General features: G+C 40.3%; 2 protein-coding genes across 4 annotated transcripts in view; both read left to right on the forward strand.

Annotated features, from left to right (window-relative positions):
* The window catches only part of dab1a (DAB adaptor protein 1a), an 81,982-nt gene extending 79,562 nt beyond the window's left edge, over positions 1 to 2,420 (forward strand). For all 3 annotated transcript variants that reach the window (XM_085348749.1, XM_085348748.1, XM_085348750.1), the window contains one exon: positions 442 to 2,420. In XM_085348749.1, the coding sequence (XP_085204875.1) occupies positions 442 to 489 (48 nt within the window). In that variant the 3' untranslated portion in view covers positions 490 to 2,420. The remainder of the gene's footprint in view (positions 1 to 441) is intronic.
* Positions 2,421 to 5,502: 3,082 nt separating this feature from the next.
* LOC146607455 (uncharacterized) lies at positions 5,503 to 14,094 on the forward strand. The gene is made up of 19 exons (XM_085347873.1): positions 5,503 to 5,511; positions 5,869 to 7,037; positions 7,150 to 7,319; positions 8,173 to 8,361; positions 8,459 to 8,741; positions 8,846 to 8,964; positions 9,091 to 9,119; positions 9,234 to 9,268; positions 9,431 to 9,599; positions 11,314 to 11,473; positions 11,606 to 11,729; positions 11,832 to 11,866; positions 11,955 to 12,030; positions 12,150 to 12,184; positions 12,884 to 12,953; positions 13,035 to 13,094; positions 13,202 to 13,221; positions 13,411 to 13,456; positions 14,004 to 14,094. Exons 1-19 carry the CDS (start codon positions 5,503 to 5,505, stop codon positions 14,092 to 14,094), a joined length of 2,889 nt encoding a protein of 962 aa, XP_085203999.1.
* Positions 14,095 to 15,040: the final 946 nt, after the last annotated feature.

Raw genomic sequence — 15,040 nt, forward strand, 5'->3', positions numbered from 1 at the left:
CTGGTCCTGGAGGGAGTTTGAGGTGGGAGAAAATATGCATTTACATGAACACTGTGATAACAACACACAAACACGCATGCAGGCACGCGCACACAAATGGCTTTGAGAGTGATGGACCTATGAACGGCCTAAGAGGTAAGAGGAAAAGTGACCGAAGGTCTCCTTCAATGCAGTGTGCTACTGCCACCTGGTGGTGATGTCAGTTATAGGAACTTGCAAACCACTGCAAAACTAGAGCTAACTTGTCAGGGCTTGCAGGTTGCTGATACTTGCAGTTCAGTCAGTTGAGAGAATGAATCATAAATCCGGGCACTCCCTTTTTATTATGTAACACTCAGATGAAACACAGAGGCCAGACACTGACATTACAGATATAGCAAGCCTTTGAAAAAAACAAAGGAAAGTAAAAATGTGGTAATTTTTTTTTTCTTTCATTGACAGAAGAGGAAGGACCCTCTCTATGCCCAGATTAACAAAGGGAAGAAATAAAGAGACACACAGGAAGACAGACCTGACCAGCACTGAGAGAACAGGAGGAGAACCCTTAACCTCTGTTTGTGTGAGTGCGTGTGTGCGTGCATGTCTGGCACATCCCCGCCTGGCCAAGCCCTTCTTCTTCTCCTTCAGCTAACAACCTCCCAGGAGGAGCTTCCACACTCCCACAGTCCTCCTCCTCCTGTCTGCAGTCTTTCCTCCTCCTGAGAGGGGAGAGCCCTCTTGGTCATTCACTCCAGGCAGGAAGGGATATTAATCACTGAGACGGATCCAGTTCTCCCTCCACTGCGCAGTCTTCTCCTCTCCTCCCTTCTCCCTGTGGCGACTCACACCCAGCCTTACAGATAGAACCTGCTCCTCCCCTCTCTGCCCCCCCGTTCCCTTCCTCCTCCTTTGCTCTCTTTCCTCTGCCTCCTGTGTCTGGCCAGAGACTGTGCTGCCAAGAAGGGACTGAATCATGCAGTGCCTCCCCGTCTCTGACACTCCCTCACACACGCACGCTCATCGGGATTAGAACGATCACCTTTTGTTTTAATGGACAGAATCTGCATCTGTAGTGAGGAGATCCCATAGGAGGAGCTAGACTATTAATGGGCCTATCAGGGATGGCCCGTTACTGGGATCACTGCTTCTGATTGCTTGGCTGGTTCGGGGAGTTTAACCCCATTCTTGTGAGTGTCTGCTGGATCACTATGCAGAAACAGACTCTCTGGGAGCTACTCACACACCAACGACATACATCTTGCACACAGGAATCAGCTTACATACTCTCACACATGCAAACACATACACACAGTCCACCTTCTCTGACATGCATACACACAGTAATTTGCCAAACGTCTCTCCTCGCAGACAGACTCATACAGAGGCCAGAGGACCAGACATGCTGAAGAAAAGACACTGAGAGGGAAGTGCTGCAAGTTAAACAGATTCTGTGATTGAACTGTTCATTCTCTATAGCTTTTGTACAATACTGATTAAAAAAGAAGAAGAAATTGAAAAATTTGAATTTTTATTTTATAAGTCAATCAAGCCGCTGGGGTCAGCTCTATAGGAGATATAGAGTCAACATGGCTTTAAGGCATCTGATCGTTGGTTTGCCAAACTCATTTTGTAAATAATGATAACAACCATTTTGTCCACTGGACTTCTGTGCCATAAAATAGGAAGGCTTCAGTTATGCAACTCTTGACGTTAACCCAAGCAATACCAACATATGTTTTCTTTTTCCTGTTGTCTGTTTCATTCGCCTCACCCCCCCTCTTTTGTGCATAGATGTTGTGAACCATTAATTACTCTGGTTCCAGCCCTAAAGCCTGCACCGTGCCCTGCTGTGTCTTCTTGAGTTCCCACCCAAAAACACTATATCGCGGTCCTGAGCTTTTGTATCACAAGACTATCATTTTTATGTTGCAGGCAACAGTCAGGGTCTCACTCACTCACTGTAGCCCAGACTGCTTCTCTCCTCCATCACATTCTCCCAGACTAGTCTCAAAGATAACAGCGATGCTCTGCCCATCTGTCTGTCTGTTGGTCAGGTGCCAAACTGCTGCTGTCTGAGTGTGGACTGCAGCATCCTCTGCTACAACTACATCAACTGTGATGCCAATGACTCCCTATTTTATGGCCAGAGTCCCCATATCATTCGAGAACTCTTTTGGACTATGAAGCTGATTAACTTTAAAACTTTGAGAACTAGATGATGAGCAAAGACGTTGAATAAAAAGGGAAACGTTGCTGTTTGAGTACATAACATTTCTAGACCTATTTTAACTTTACCTCAGCTAACAGTTTCTTAATGTAAATTGACACATTATTTTTATCTTTATGAATATGACATTCTACAGTGGGTTTTTAGATGATTTTTTTGGTTCTATCTTGATTTACGTATTCCACCATGTATTACTGTTACAAATAAACACATCCCAAATGACTAATACGTGTGTTTATGCCTCTGCTTTTGTGTGCGAGCAAGAAAGAGTGAGCCTAATGGTGTGTGCCTAGCAGAGGTGACCCCCCCCCCCCCCCCCCCCCACACACACACACACCACCTCCACCATCAAGTGCCACAGCATTTTGCAATAATTTAACACTGCTTTAATGACCTGTCACATTCTGCTACACTCTATTGCAAGCTGTCATAAGCTTTATTAGCAAGCAACCGCAAAACAAGAACTCTAACCTTCCTACTCTTGTTCTGTTTCTCACTTTCTACCCACAGAAAGGGTTCAGACACGAGTACACCCTTAATGCACTGTTCTGTAAATTCAATTGAACTAGAACTTTACACATTTTAAATGAACCATTTTACACACAAAATGCTGTCACTGTGCTATTTGGTTGTGGGATTAGTTAGGTATTTGAGATGCTTATCTGTAGGATTTCTGACACCTGTGCCGGTGAATGGAATTGCCTTGTTATTCCTTAAACATTAAAAAATTATATCTGACAGCTTTTGTCTTCCCTCAAACAGTGTCCTGGGTACTCCATAATCTATAAACCCTACTGTGTGCAGCTTATTTGAGAACATTTCAGCTGTGAAAGCTGTCAAAACTGACATCTGCAAATTGTCCAAGATGAGCAGCAGGCTGTGCTGGAAAGATGAGCAGCAGTTTGACCATCTTTATGTATTTTTCAAGAGAGCACCACAGCTATAGTCTTCTCCACAGAAACCAAAAAGTTGCAGACATGTTTAAAGGCAGATGCTACAGGTTAATAATAAACAAAAAACCGAACACCATCAAGACAACCGTTTTATTATACATGATGAGCCTTATCTTTAACTATCAAATGTATCAGCTATCTAAATATCTTCTAATTTGCCTTTTGAAATTTGTACACTGGATGAAGCCAGTTTAAAGTTTGCATATCAGTGTGAAATGTTTTTACAGATCTGATTTTGAGTAGCTCATTTTTTTTACTTGAGAAAATTTTGTCAACAGATAAGATAAGATTTTCAACATGCTTCTAGGAATAGAATGCACCATGAATCACATACTCAAAGTTTTTTGAATGAAGGATGCGGTAAAAACCTTCCACATACAGATGGGAGTAAAACTTAGATCTTTCCCTGGAAAAAAAAGAAAGAAATGGCGTTAAAAGGTATCCAATGTAAAATTGCAAAAACAAAAATCGTTTTTAGTTTACAAGATTACCTACAATCATTTAATTCTTCTGTAATGCAAATTTTCTGGAATGTTTTATTTAAATATGCAAATACGATCACCTTAAACATGCACCAGTTACAATACATTTCAAAGGACAAGGCCGCAAAATAAAGACTTCATTCTGTTATTTATAGAATGAAGAATATTATTTATCCACTAGACTGAGCAAAGACATGCTATGTACACCAAACAGCTTGAAATCTACACTCATTGACCACTTCTTTAATTAAACCTGTTCAACTAATAGTTAACACACAGAGCTAATCAGGGACATTGTATAAGCTGACTCCTTTTAGACACGTAGACATGATCAAGATGACCTGAAGTTTAAAAAAAGCATCTGAAAGGAAGAAAGATGATTTAAGTGAACGTGGCAAACTGCTGCTCTACGGGGATTTTACCCCCCAAAACGATCTCTAGGGTTTATAGAGCAATGGCCCAAAAAGGAGAAAATATCCAGTAAGCGAAATGCCTTGTTGATCAGAGGAGAATGGCCAGACTGTTTTGAGCTAAAAGGAAAAGAACATAACTCCCTTTACAACCAGGGTATGCAGAGGAGCATCTCTGAACACAGTGCTCCTTGAAACACTACAGCAGTAGTGGCACCACGTGCAGGAAATTTAGGCTACATCACCAAAGTTGGACAATGGATGATTGAAAAAACATTCCCTGGACTGATGAGTCTGGATTTCTGCAACAACAAACAGCATCAAAAATAGATTTCTCCTGCCTTGCAACAACAGTTCGGGGCGGTGTTGGTATAATGGTGTGTGGGATATCTCAAAAACTTTGGGTTCTTTAGTACAAACTCAGTCAGCATTGTTTAAAAGCTACAGTACAATCTGAGTACTGTTGTTGTCCATCCCTTTATGACCACAGTGTGCCCACCTTCTGATGGCTGCTCCCATTAGGAATGCACCATGTCACGAACCTCAAATCATCTCAAAGTGGTTTCTTAAATAGCCTCTAAAGTCACCACATCTCAGTCCAATAGAGCAACTGTGTGATGCGGTCATGCTGGTAAGGACCAAAATCTCTGATGAAAGTTTCCCGCACTTTTGTTGAATCTGTGAGAATTAAGACAAAAAGAGATCCTCCTTAGTACGAGTAAAGTGTACCTAATGAAGTGACCGGTGAGTGTACACAACTTGGTAGTGAGTTAAGCGTATGAGAGACTATAGTCTGCTACAGTTACAAAGCTGCCAAATAAAGACAACGCTTACAGAATGTATTTATGTCACATTATTGACACATTTCTTCGGTCATCTCATTTTCTCTACGTTTAATTTGAATGATTCGTTTAGGCGAGAGTTAATAAATCAAAGATTAAACTTTTATACCACATCCTCTCATAACAGCAAAATACACTGTTCTTATAAGAGAGATTAGCATTCTTAAAAAAATGAGTCACTTTGAAAATAAACACAAAAAAAATCTCCATCCGCTTGGTTTCATGAGAGTGACTCACGTCGTGCCAGCCGGGCGACATTCCTGAAGAAGAGGGAGAAGAATCCAAGAGCTGTTGACAGTCATCGTGCTGTGGCGTAAAATGCTCAGCAGGACTAGTTTGACGAGCCTGACTGTTTTTTACTCAATCGCACTCCTCCTCTGAAACCATCTCGGGTGCGCATGGGACGCAGATTTGTCTCGATCAGAGGTGAAGCACGCAGGAACCTGGATTAGTGAATACACTATTTAAAGTTTCTTTCTTCCTTTTTTATTTTAAATTAATTTCTTTGTTTTTTTCCAACGGACACAGGATGAGAAGCTGAATAAGAGAACGATCTCTATTCGTACAGGAGGTTTTTTTTGGTCGTTTCTGTGGATATTAAAACGCGCAATGGAACAGGTATGTCCCATGACGCTCGTAACATTATGATGATTGGATAATATGCTATTGATATATTTAAAGTTGTGTTAGCAGACATAAATCCTGGCAATACTGTAAACTGACATTTGAAGAAAAAAAAGATCAAAGCTTACAACAACATTAAGTAAAGTGAGACAGAGTTTTAGCTCTGTACGCTGTAACGTTGTTACTACAATGATGACATAGTTTATCTTACCGGATTAAGACCAGAACTAAACTCCTCTTAATAATAAGTGATTTGGGATTTTGTTCTTACTCCAAATATGTTAGGGAAATAAAATTTACCTTATTTAGGTCCTGTATTGAGACTATTGTACTGTGTGATACTTTCATCAGGAGGAACAGATTGACTTTCAGGCCATAAGGGCCAAGTTTCAACAAGAAGAATTCATACTGAAGAAACCCAAGATAAAACCTGTTCTCCCAGAGAAGTCAAAGGTGGTCTCTCCTCCCCAGAGCCCCAGTCATTACCTCCCTTCAGGTGCACGCCCCTCCCTGCTGACCACCATTAATGAGAACTTGGAAAGAAAGACACTATTTGCCCCAAGAGTGGTCTTCAAAGATGATCCGAAAGAGAGCAAAAAACCTCTCATCGACGATAAAGACAAAAGTGAAGGGAAACGGAAAGGTGGTAAGCACAAAACACTCAAAGGGAGCAGGGAGAATCTTCTTAAAGATTCCGTGGATCAAAAGAAAGTTAATAAGAAAGACAAGACGCTTCCTTCGGTTGTCCCTGTAACTCAGAAAGAGAGTACTGCAGAGCTGGTGCCAGCCGCACCCCCACCTAAAGTCACAACAGAGAAAAAGAAGCCTTTCAGTCTTTTCAAAAAGTCAAAACGAGATTCAGTGTTGATCTCAGCTGATCCAATTCTGGACACCCCAAGCTCAGATATTGCTGGACTAGCTCCACTCCTCCCAGTGCCTTCTGAATCTGGTGGGGAAACAATACCTAATTCAACATCAGAGCCCCATCTACCAGACAACCCCACCTTACCAGATCACAGTGCTGATGTAGAAATGTCCCCAACCTCTACTACTCTTGAATCTTTTGCCTTCAACCTACCTCCTCCTCTCATACCTGAGAGCCCACCACCTGAAATCCCAATCTTGACCAGTGAAATCCCACCTGAAATAGAAAATCCCACTTTTCCTGTTTCTAGCCAAGATGAAGCTATTACCAGTCCACCCAGTGTCTCTCCACCTCTTCCACCCAGCTGTGTCATCTCTGGTTCTCCTTCCCTGGTTTCTTCTCCATCTCCATCACCCGCCGAGCCTGAGATTACATCTGAGATTGGGAAAGATGATATTTCTATAACTGCTGTGGAGAAACTTCCTTCTCTAGCCACAAACCCTCCATCTGTTCCACCATCTCCCAAACCAGAGCGTCCAGTCTCAGCACTCTCTGCCCTGGAGAGGGCAGAGGATATGAGTCCTGGAAAAAGAACACCACCAGGTGACCAGAGGATTTTCAATGCTCTACAGAATGCACGCAAGAAGACCAACAGGTAAAGAACACAAACAGCAGGAACACACACAGTTTCATTCCAGCAGTTACGAAGAAACATCTCTGTTTACAGCTCAGTCACTAACAAGATGTAATTTCTCACCTGCTCTTAGCCCCTTGATATGTGACATCCACTCCTATTCTGTTACCCCTCCACCTGAGGAATCTTCCCAGTGTCAGAGCCCCACTGAAAGTCTCCCAGAACTCCCACCCATTGATTATGAAGATCGAACAGGCAATGCCGTCCCATCGAAACCAGCACAAGTCAATGGCATTGACCACCGTAAGTCCAATTAACATAACCACAGTAGAGCTCCCCTCCCCACCTCTTACTTTTCCGTGGATTTACTTCACCTCAAAAGAAGTTGAGAAGAATTTATCTCATCATCATCAGGTATGTGCTGTAGGCCTGCAAAACATAATTTAATAGCTTAGAGTTTTAGCTGCAGAAAATACCTGGCCACAAGGTCGCCTCAGGTGGTGACATTCTTCTTTTGTGCCAGAAACAACTTAGCAGAAGGCAGGGCAGAGCTGCAGAGGTATGTTTGCTATGTCAGAGGTGCAGTGACAAACAGTTCAACGTCTGATAAGCACAGTGCAGAAAGAGCAGGAAGTCTGCTGCTCTGTTTCATTTGCATTGCATTTTTGAAATTGTGCATACAGGTTTTTATGTCAAGCTCGTTTAATATGATGAAGTCTACTGTTACAAATTACAGATGAGTACCTTTGACATGGTTTCTAATCTTTTATTCTGCAACAGCAAACAGTTTTGTACAGCTTCAAAAGGCAGCTAGCGGGCAAGTTTCTAGAGATGTGTTTTGTATTTTAATTAAAGTAGCAAAATTGAATTATACTGCACATTTCTTATAAATGCATTAGCTCTGCTCTACAGAGTTATACAAGAACAACTTCCACAGTGGGTTTGACTGGTTTTGTTTCCTTACATATGCAATTCTTATTCTTTTTCTTGCCCTATCTCTATTTCTGTGTTGGAAAATTCACTTTCAGATGTAGTTTTGATGTTGAATGGTTCTTTTTGACTTAAATGAGATTAAAGTTCAAAATCTTTTAGCAATCATATCTAGTCATAACCTTCTAAACTGTTATATGTTCATATGTAATGTCATTCCTTCCAGGACAGCCCTCTCCATTGTTGCAAGAAATCACTGAGGGACCTGACCCTGTCCCTGAGGCGATTCCCCCGCCTCCACCCAAGATGACTATTTCAGATAATGGGCTTCTGAATTCTTCTGTAGAGGAACCTGCCATACCTAACTCTGCCAACTTGAGTGAATTCATTCCTCCACCTGTCATGGGAGTTAATGGTGTGGTCACCAGTGCTAGACTCACAATTTAGAGAAAAGCTAAACTTCAGTGGCCTGTTCTTGTAATGCGTCATAATCCTTTATGCTTCTTCTGCAGATATCCCTGCTCCACTTGAGTTTTCAGAGACCTACACCCCTGATGTCCCAGAGGTTGACAATGTGGCTTCAGGCATTCCTATTCCCGAGCTGCAGGGATCAGAGTTGGAGTATGAGATGTACCCAGGTGCAGATGTTCCAGACGGTTATGACCCGCCAAAGGCTCACAGTAATGTTCCGCAAACCGAGATCCACACAGAGACACCATATGGAGACATATCCCAAAATAATCCACTACCAGAATCATCTCATGCTCTCGGTCAGGACTTACAACAGGCGTCAGAGTAAGACATGCAAATTTAATCTATTTTATTTCTCATTAAAATGGTTCTTAATCCCTGACAAGTTAGTATTCATTAGTGTTTGTTCAACTTTTTGTCCCACGCAGGCCCCAACCAGAAGACGATGTTTATCAGAACACGGAAAATGCGTACGAGTATATCGCCACACCTGATGGTGACAAGAAAAAAGTCAAGACTAAAGTCAAGAAACGCAAAGAGCCAAAGAGTAAGAAACTATTTATACTAGAAAAATAGGAATTGTGCTCAAATTAATACAGTAATATTAGAAACTGCCTGGAAGGGTTGCATCTTTGGTATTGTACATAACTGTGTCCTTCTTTTTAAACCACAGATCCATATGTTGAGTCAATGCCAGTAACGGTAAGCTGCAGTGTAAAATCAAGACTTTATTTTTCTTCATTCAAAAAGATAAGCTTTCTTTATGCAATTTTAATTCAAAGTTAATTAATCCACATTCTTTATTCTTACTTATAGGTTCAAGAGAAAACCAAGACGTTGAGGTTTGGCAAGTAAGGCCTAATTTTTTTTATCCAGAGATTTTTTAATTTCTCTTATCCCCGGGGAATTAGCGATGAGAGTGTGATTTGCTTTTGTTTCACTCATATTCTCCTCTGCTATTAACCAGTAGTCCTTTTCTAACTGGATGATCCTCTTCATTCTGCCTTCCTCAGGAGTGAAAAGAAAGCAGCTGCAGAGGGGCCTGATGAGAAGGAGCTGAAAAAGAAAGAAAAGCAGCGGCTAGAAAAGGAGAAGAAGGAGCTAAAGGAGAAACAAGAACGGGAAAAGAAAGAACAGAAAGAGAGGGAAAAGAGGGAGAACGAGATGAAGAAGAAATTCAAGGTAAGTGAACACGGAAGGTTAAGAAACATCGGGGGAGGGTGGGGTATATGTTCGGGCATACAAACCTGTCTGGATTCATTCCTGGCAGTGGAAGAGTTGAAGTGAGCAACATGTGCAAGCTCAAACAGAATACGAGCAAACATTTGTTTTGTCTGTGATATTTCTGACAGAACACCTATGGGCCATTCTTTATTTCTGCATGTTCTTCTACAATATTACTGTTCTGAACATGTTCTGATTAATGTTTGTGTTGTAGCAGAAACTGTTGTAATAATTAACATAGGGATGAACCCAAAAAAGATGCAACAACTCTATAAATGCGGTTTTGTGTCTACTTTAGCTCTGTTTTTTTTTTTTTTTTAACACAACAGGCAGCTGGCTTTACCAGAAACACAAAAAATGGAGTAAATGCCAGCAGCCCAGTTAATATCATTAAGTGTAAAACCCAAGGATTACAAGATTAATGTCACATTTGTCACACGCTGTAAGTACTGTACATGTAAGAAGCACGTCAACATTTATTATGTCATCATGTGCTGCTTCTTTGCTCTATTCCTCTATTGATAAAACACAGACAGTTTTAATAATCATATCAATTCAAAGCCTGGTGCCTCTCCTGCTGATGCTTTGACAGTCTTACAGCTTAGCTGTGGTAAATATCATACATCTGGCAACTAAATGGTTTGATATGTCAAACCTTTTTTTGTGATTAGTGCGAAATGGTTACCTTGCTGAGATTGTGTTCCTATGCAATTCTCAGTGGAACTACTTTGATTTTAAATCTTACCCATATCCCCCCTGGACTTATGTCCCTTTTGAAACAGTGCTTTTTCCTAATAAAGACAGTATTGTTGTACAGTATAAAATCTTTTAATCTACCTTTTGCAGATAGGTCCAAGTCCTATCTGCAAAAGGCAGTCTACCTCTAATTGTACTTGTATCATCAGTAATCATGATTGCTCGTTGACAATCATGACATCATCATCCTTTCATAACGAGACTGTGCACTGTGGAGAAATTGTGATGGGGTTGTTGCCTTTGCAGAAGACATAAAAATATCCTCCGATCAATGAGAGAGAAAGAGAAAGAGAGAAGTTAGAAGAAAACAACAACAACAATAACAACAATCCCCAAATCAGATGATGGAATTCAAGTAAATCATCACTCCATTTCTCATTTCTCCAATTCTTGATCAGATTATATTGGGCATCCACAGGGCAGTTAGATGGCAGTCTTGTCACTCAAATACCTTCAGATCAGCAAATGCAAGCCTGTTGGCTTTGAGAAAGATGCCTTTGTAAAAAATAATACACATTTCTTACTTATCAGGAACAAAATCACGTATCGAGAGTAAGTACTGTGAACATAACAGCAGGTTAAAGATAAACTGCTCCTCCCACTCTGACACTTAAGAAGTCTACTATAGGTCTGTAAATTCTGACTGTTAAAATGAAGAGTAACAGCATGCATCAGGCAAATGGGAGTCATCTCAGTGTTTCTGCACAACAACAAACTATTTGTCAGGAGACTGCTCTTTAATAGAATAAATTACACGATTAGCCCACCATCCAGCTAGTGAACACATGTATTTGTTTTGTGGTATAAAGCCTCTTGTAGTGTTGTTTTCAAAAGTGCTACATGAATATTGTTTATTGAGGTTATTTGAGTGCAAGTGGAGGAATATTCAGTGTTAACATGTAACTGTGTTTGTTAGATCACAGGACAGGAGGATGCCCTTTACCAGGCAAGAGTAGTTGTAACTGCAAAGGGACGAAAGACTGATCTCCCCGTCAAAGCAGGAGACACGATCAGCATTATTCGAACAGCAAACTGCCCCAAAGGAAAGTGGCTGGCCAGAGACAGCACCAACAGCTGTGAGTTAAAAAAATAAACAATCAAGATTAAAAGGATAAAAGGATGCAAGAACCTGTTTTTGAAACATAAGTGCTATAATCTGAAATGACATCTGAAATGACTGAATAACGACCATGTGAATGTGTTTTTAGATGGGTATGTCGCCGTTGACCATGTGGAACTGGACATCAAGGAGATGTTAGAGCTGGGAAGGAAAACTCATCCCGGGTCAAACAATAACTTTATCGAACCAGACGGTGCCCGCATGATTTCACAGTAAGAGTTTCATACAATAACAAGCTATCATGTGTAACCTTCTACTACTGTTATTACCTTTAAGTTAAAAAGTTATTTACAGATGATTTTTATTTCCCCCAGTGACTCAAACCATTATCAATTACCAGGAGAAAGCTGTAAGTGTTTCCCGTTTCTACCCAAGATAACAAAATACAGTGAAATTATTCAGCAGCAGTTTAATATTTTTGATGTTGACATGCTCAGTCACAGACGACAGTGAGGAGTGGAGCGGTGATGATGATGAACCTCCCTCTGGTTCTCCAAGTACACAGGCTGTACTGTGAGTAAATGCTCAATTATGCTCTACTTTTGGTGTTTACTGCTTGTTTCTATTGAGGACAAGAGTTAAGGTGATCAATCTGCTATTAACAGTTTTTTTGGCACTCTTTTTTCCTGCAGAGGTCATACCCGGACATTCTCCATGCCAGATGTGGGTAAGACATAACAACTTAGGCAGCACCATTCCCCAGTCAGCTCTTGTGAAAAAACAAGTTTGGGAAGATCTTTAATTGTTTACTGGAAACATACATTAAACAAAGCATAATGAATCACTTACTGAATTACTCACTTAAAAGTCACCTTTCAGTACAATACAAAAATTAATGGGACACTTGTGTTTGTCATGTTGATTTCCTCAATTTGTTATCTTGATGTGGGTTAACAGATACAGTAAACAAAGATACTACAGACTTGATATTTTGCAGCAGCTGTTTCAGAGAAACACAGGAAGGCTTATGTGAGGTTGCAACACAACTGCGAGTGTGTGAGCGCCCTCAGTATAAAAAACACTCAATCTGAGTCCATAAACAAGTCCTTGAGGACTTACTGATGTTCTGGATGTTGTATCAAGTTTCTATCCAATTATAATTTCTTCACAACTACCGAAATTACAAAACTGCACCCTTCTAAACTTCTTTAATGAACAATGGACTTTTCATTACGGCATTCTTTAAACGTTAATTCCCTGCAATGTGACTCATTAGACAAGCAGGTGCTTAAACAGGAAGCTGCTAGTAAAATATGTAATGGCTAATCTTAGGTCTGGTAACTTAGGAATTATTTCCTTGGTGTAACTGTTGTATGTTTACTTGTATACAGTTATTTATCTGTCGCTTGTGTGATTTCGTCTTTAGGAAACAAAGACCTTAGCGTGAACCACCAGCACAGTCACAGTGACATGGGTCATGATAGCTCCCACAACCAGTGAGTTCACCTGTTTCACTCTTACAGAAACACATACAGACACGTGCAGACTCATATAATTCTTTTTATTTCTCCTTATAGAGCACTTCAGAGGTTGTCCACATTTTTCCATTCACAAAAAAATGTAGAGCCAGCTGCAAGGTAGGCATGGTGGAGAAAAATGTAACAATGTTGTCCATCCACGAGCGTGCATGTACACACACATCCAGAGCTTCTTTTCAATTTTTGTTTTTTCTTCTTTTTAACAGCACCGATGAACCAGTAATGAGTAAGTAATGCCCTAAAAATCACATTTAAAAAGTCACTAATGTACTACTTTTTCAAACCTAATGCTGATGCACTTTCAGGCAATACACTTATGCTGGAAGAAGCATTTAAAAAAAAAAAACATTCATAAAGTATTATCATAAAGTTTTTATAAACTGATTTTTAAATTGCAATATCAATACATCTTCAGGTTACACTGCAGGTTCTGTGAATGCGGCACAAGAAGCAAATCACACGTAAGTACAGAAAGAATAACGCACATAGAAAAATGTCAAACATGCTGTCCGACCTGTAGACGGAGAGGGTTCCTTCCTTTTTGCCTGGAACAGCTTGATAAGCATGAAAAGAGTAAATGTCTTCCTTTTTTTTAATCTCTGAGAGAAAGAAAGCTTTTAACTCCACCTTAACGCCACCAGAAGGTAAGCCAGGTTGACTCCTGACAGAACAATGAGTTGTTAATTCTCAAGTAGGTCCCTCCTCTGTGCTTAGTGCAACAGACAGCATTTACATAACAAGAGCACTTAAAGAGAAGAGCACAGAAGAGTATATTGCATATACTCAATATACCCAATATTTCCATGGGTAATATAAAGCTTTTACTACTTTTTACATTTGGTGTGACCTTGACCTTGACCAGAAATTCACCAAAATAAAATCATCTCGAGCTGATTGAAATAGAACCAATTACATACTCCCTCCCTTCGAGGGAAGAATGAGTTACTGGGTTAAGAATATAAGGTGATAGATGAAAGACTGAGTTTTTTTCATGTTTTTTTTCTACAGGCCTGAGGCCGTGTCAGCAGGAGATACAGATTTTGTTCCTGATACACTCATTTTACCTCCTCCTGTCATGTATGCCGATGGAGTGGAGTGAAGGTAAAGTGGCCTTCATACAACAAGGCAAGGATGAATCACTCTTCACTGTCCATCACTGTGCACATGCCATGATGACATGATGTTTTTCTGTCTTAACAGCTGAACAGAAACTCCCCCAGGTGGAACTGCATTTGTCTGCAGCATTACCTGCTGGACTATGATCTTATTTATCCAATGACTGCATTCGTGAAGTAGAATTACATTTAACAACAATGAGAATTATATCATCTGGGCAAACGGAAATCTTTCTTCTGTTCTTTCAAATGCTGCAATGTGGAACCAGCATGGGACAGTTGATCTGCTTGCTTTAAGTGATCACGGTGAACTGCGTTGCACAGACACACACAGTATTTGTGGACAATGTGATCCTGGAAACTCTCGTAGGGACAATGAACTGCTTTCTGTCCAAAAACCAGAATGGAAAATATATTTAAAGTGGAGGAAATAAGGGAAAGAACAACGGAATGGAAACAGCGGTTTTTCTTATCAGATGGAAGTGTGTGTAGCTAAGAAATACTGGAAAAAGCTTCATTTGTTTTAAGATGCATCCATTAGAAACAATTAACCAGCTGTAAGCAGCAAGTAATGTGAGCTAATACCAGTAATATTCCTGGTTTATGTTTATCTACAGTACTCCAGCATTTAAAAACATTGTTTGTATTTTTTGCACATAAGCTTTTGCTAATTTGTAATTTGTACACTCATTATTGTTTTCAGTGTCAACTGTGGTATTTGGAAGGGACTATGTGACTACTCATGCTACAATACATATGACCTTTGAGTTTGACTTCTTTTTCATTGGACCCAAATAACCAGCATGCTGTATAATATAATAGGTATAAAATATAGCATTTGCTCTGTATTGATCATAGCTGCAACTTCTAGAGGGATATCCATCAACTGAATTTTCTTTACTTTTTATAGAGCTTTTACCTGCCTCTGAC

This window comes from Diplotaxodon limnothrissa, linkage group LG23, assembly GCF_057381915.1.
Source record: "Diplotaxodon limnothrissa isolate DT_005_m linkage group LG23, D_limnothrissa_male_GT1.1, whole genome shotgun sequence".
NCBI lineage: Eukaryota > Metazoa > Chordata > Actinopteri > Cichliformes > Cichlidae > Diplotaxodon > Diplotaxodon limnothrissa.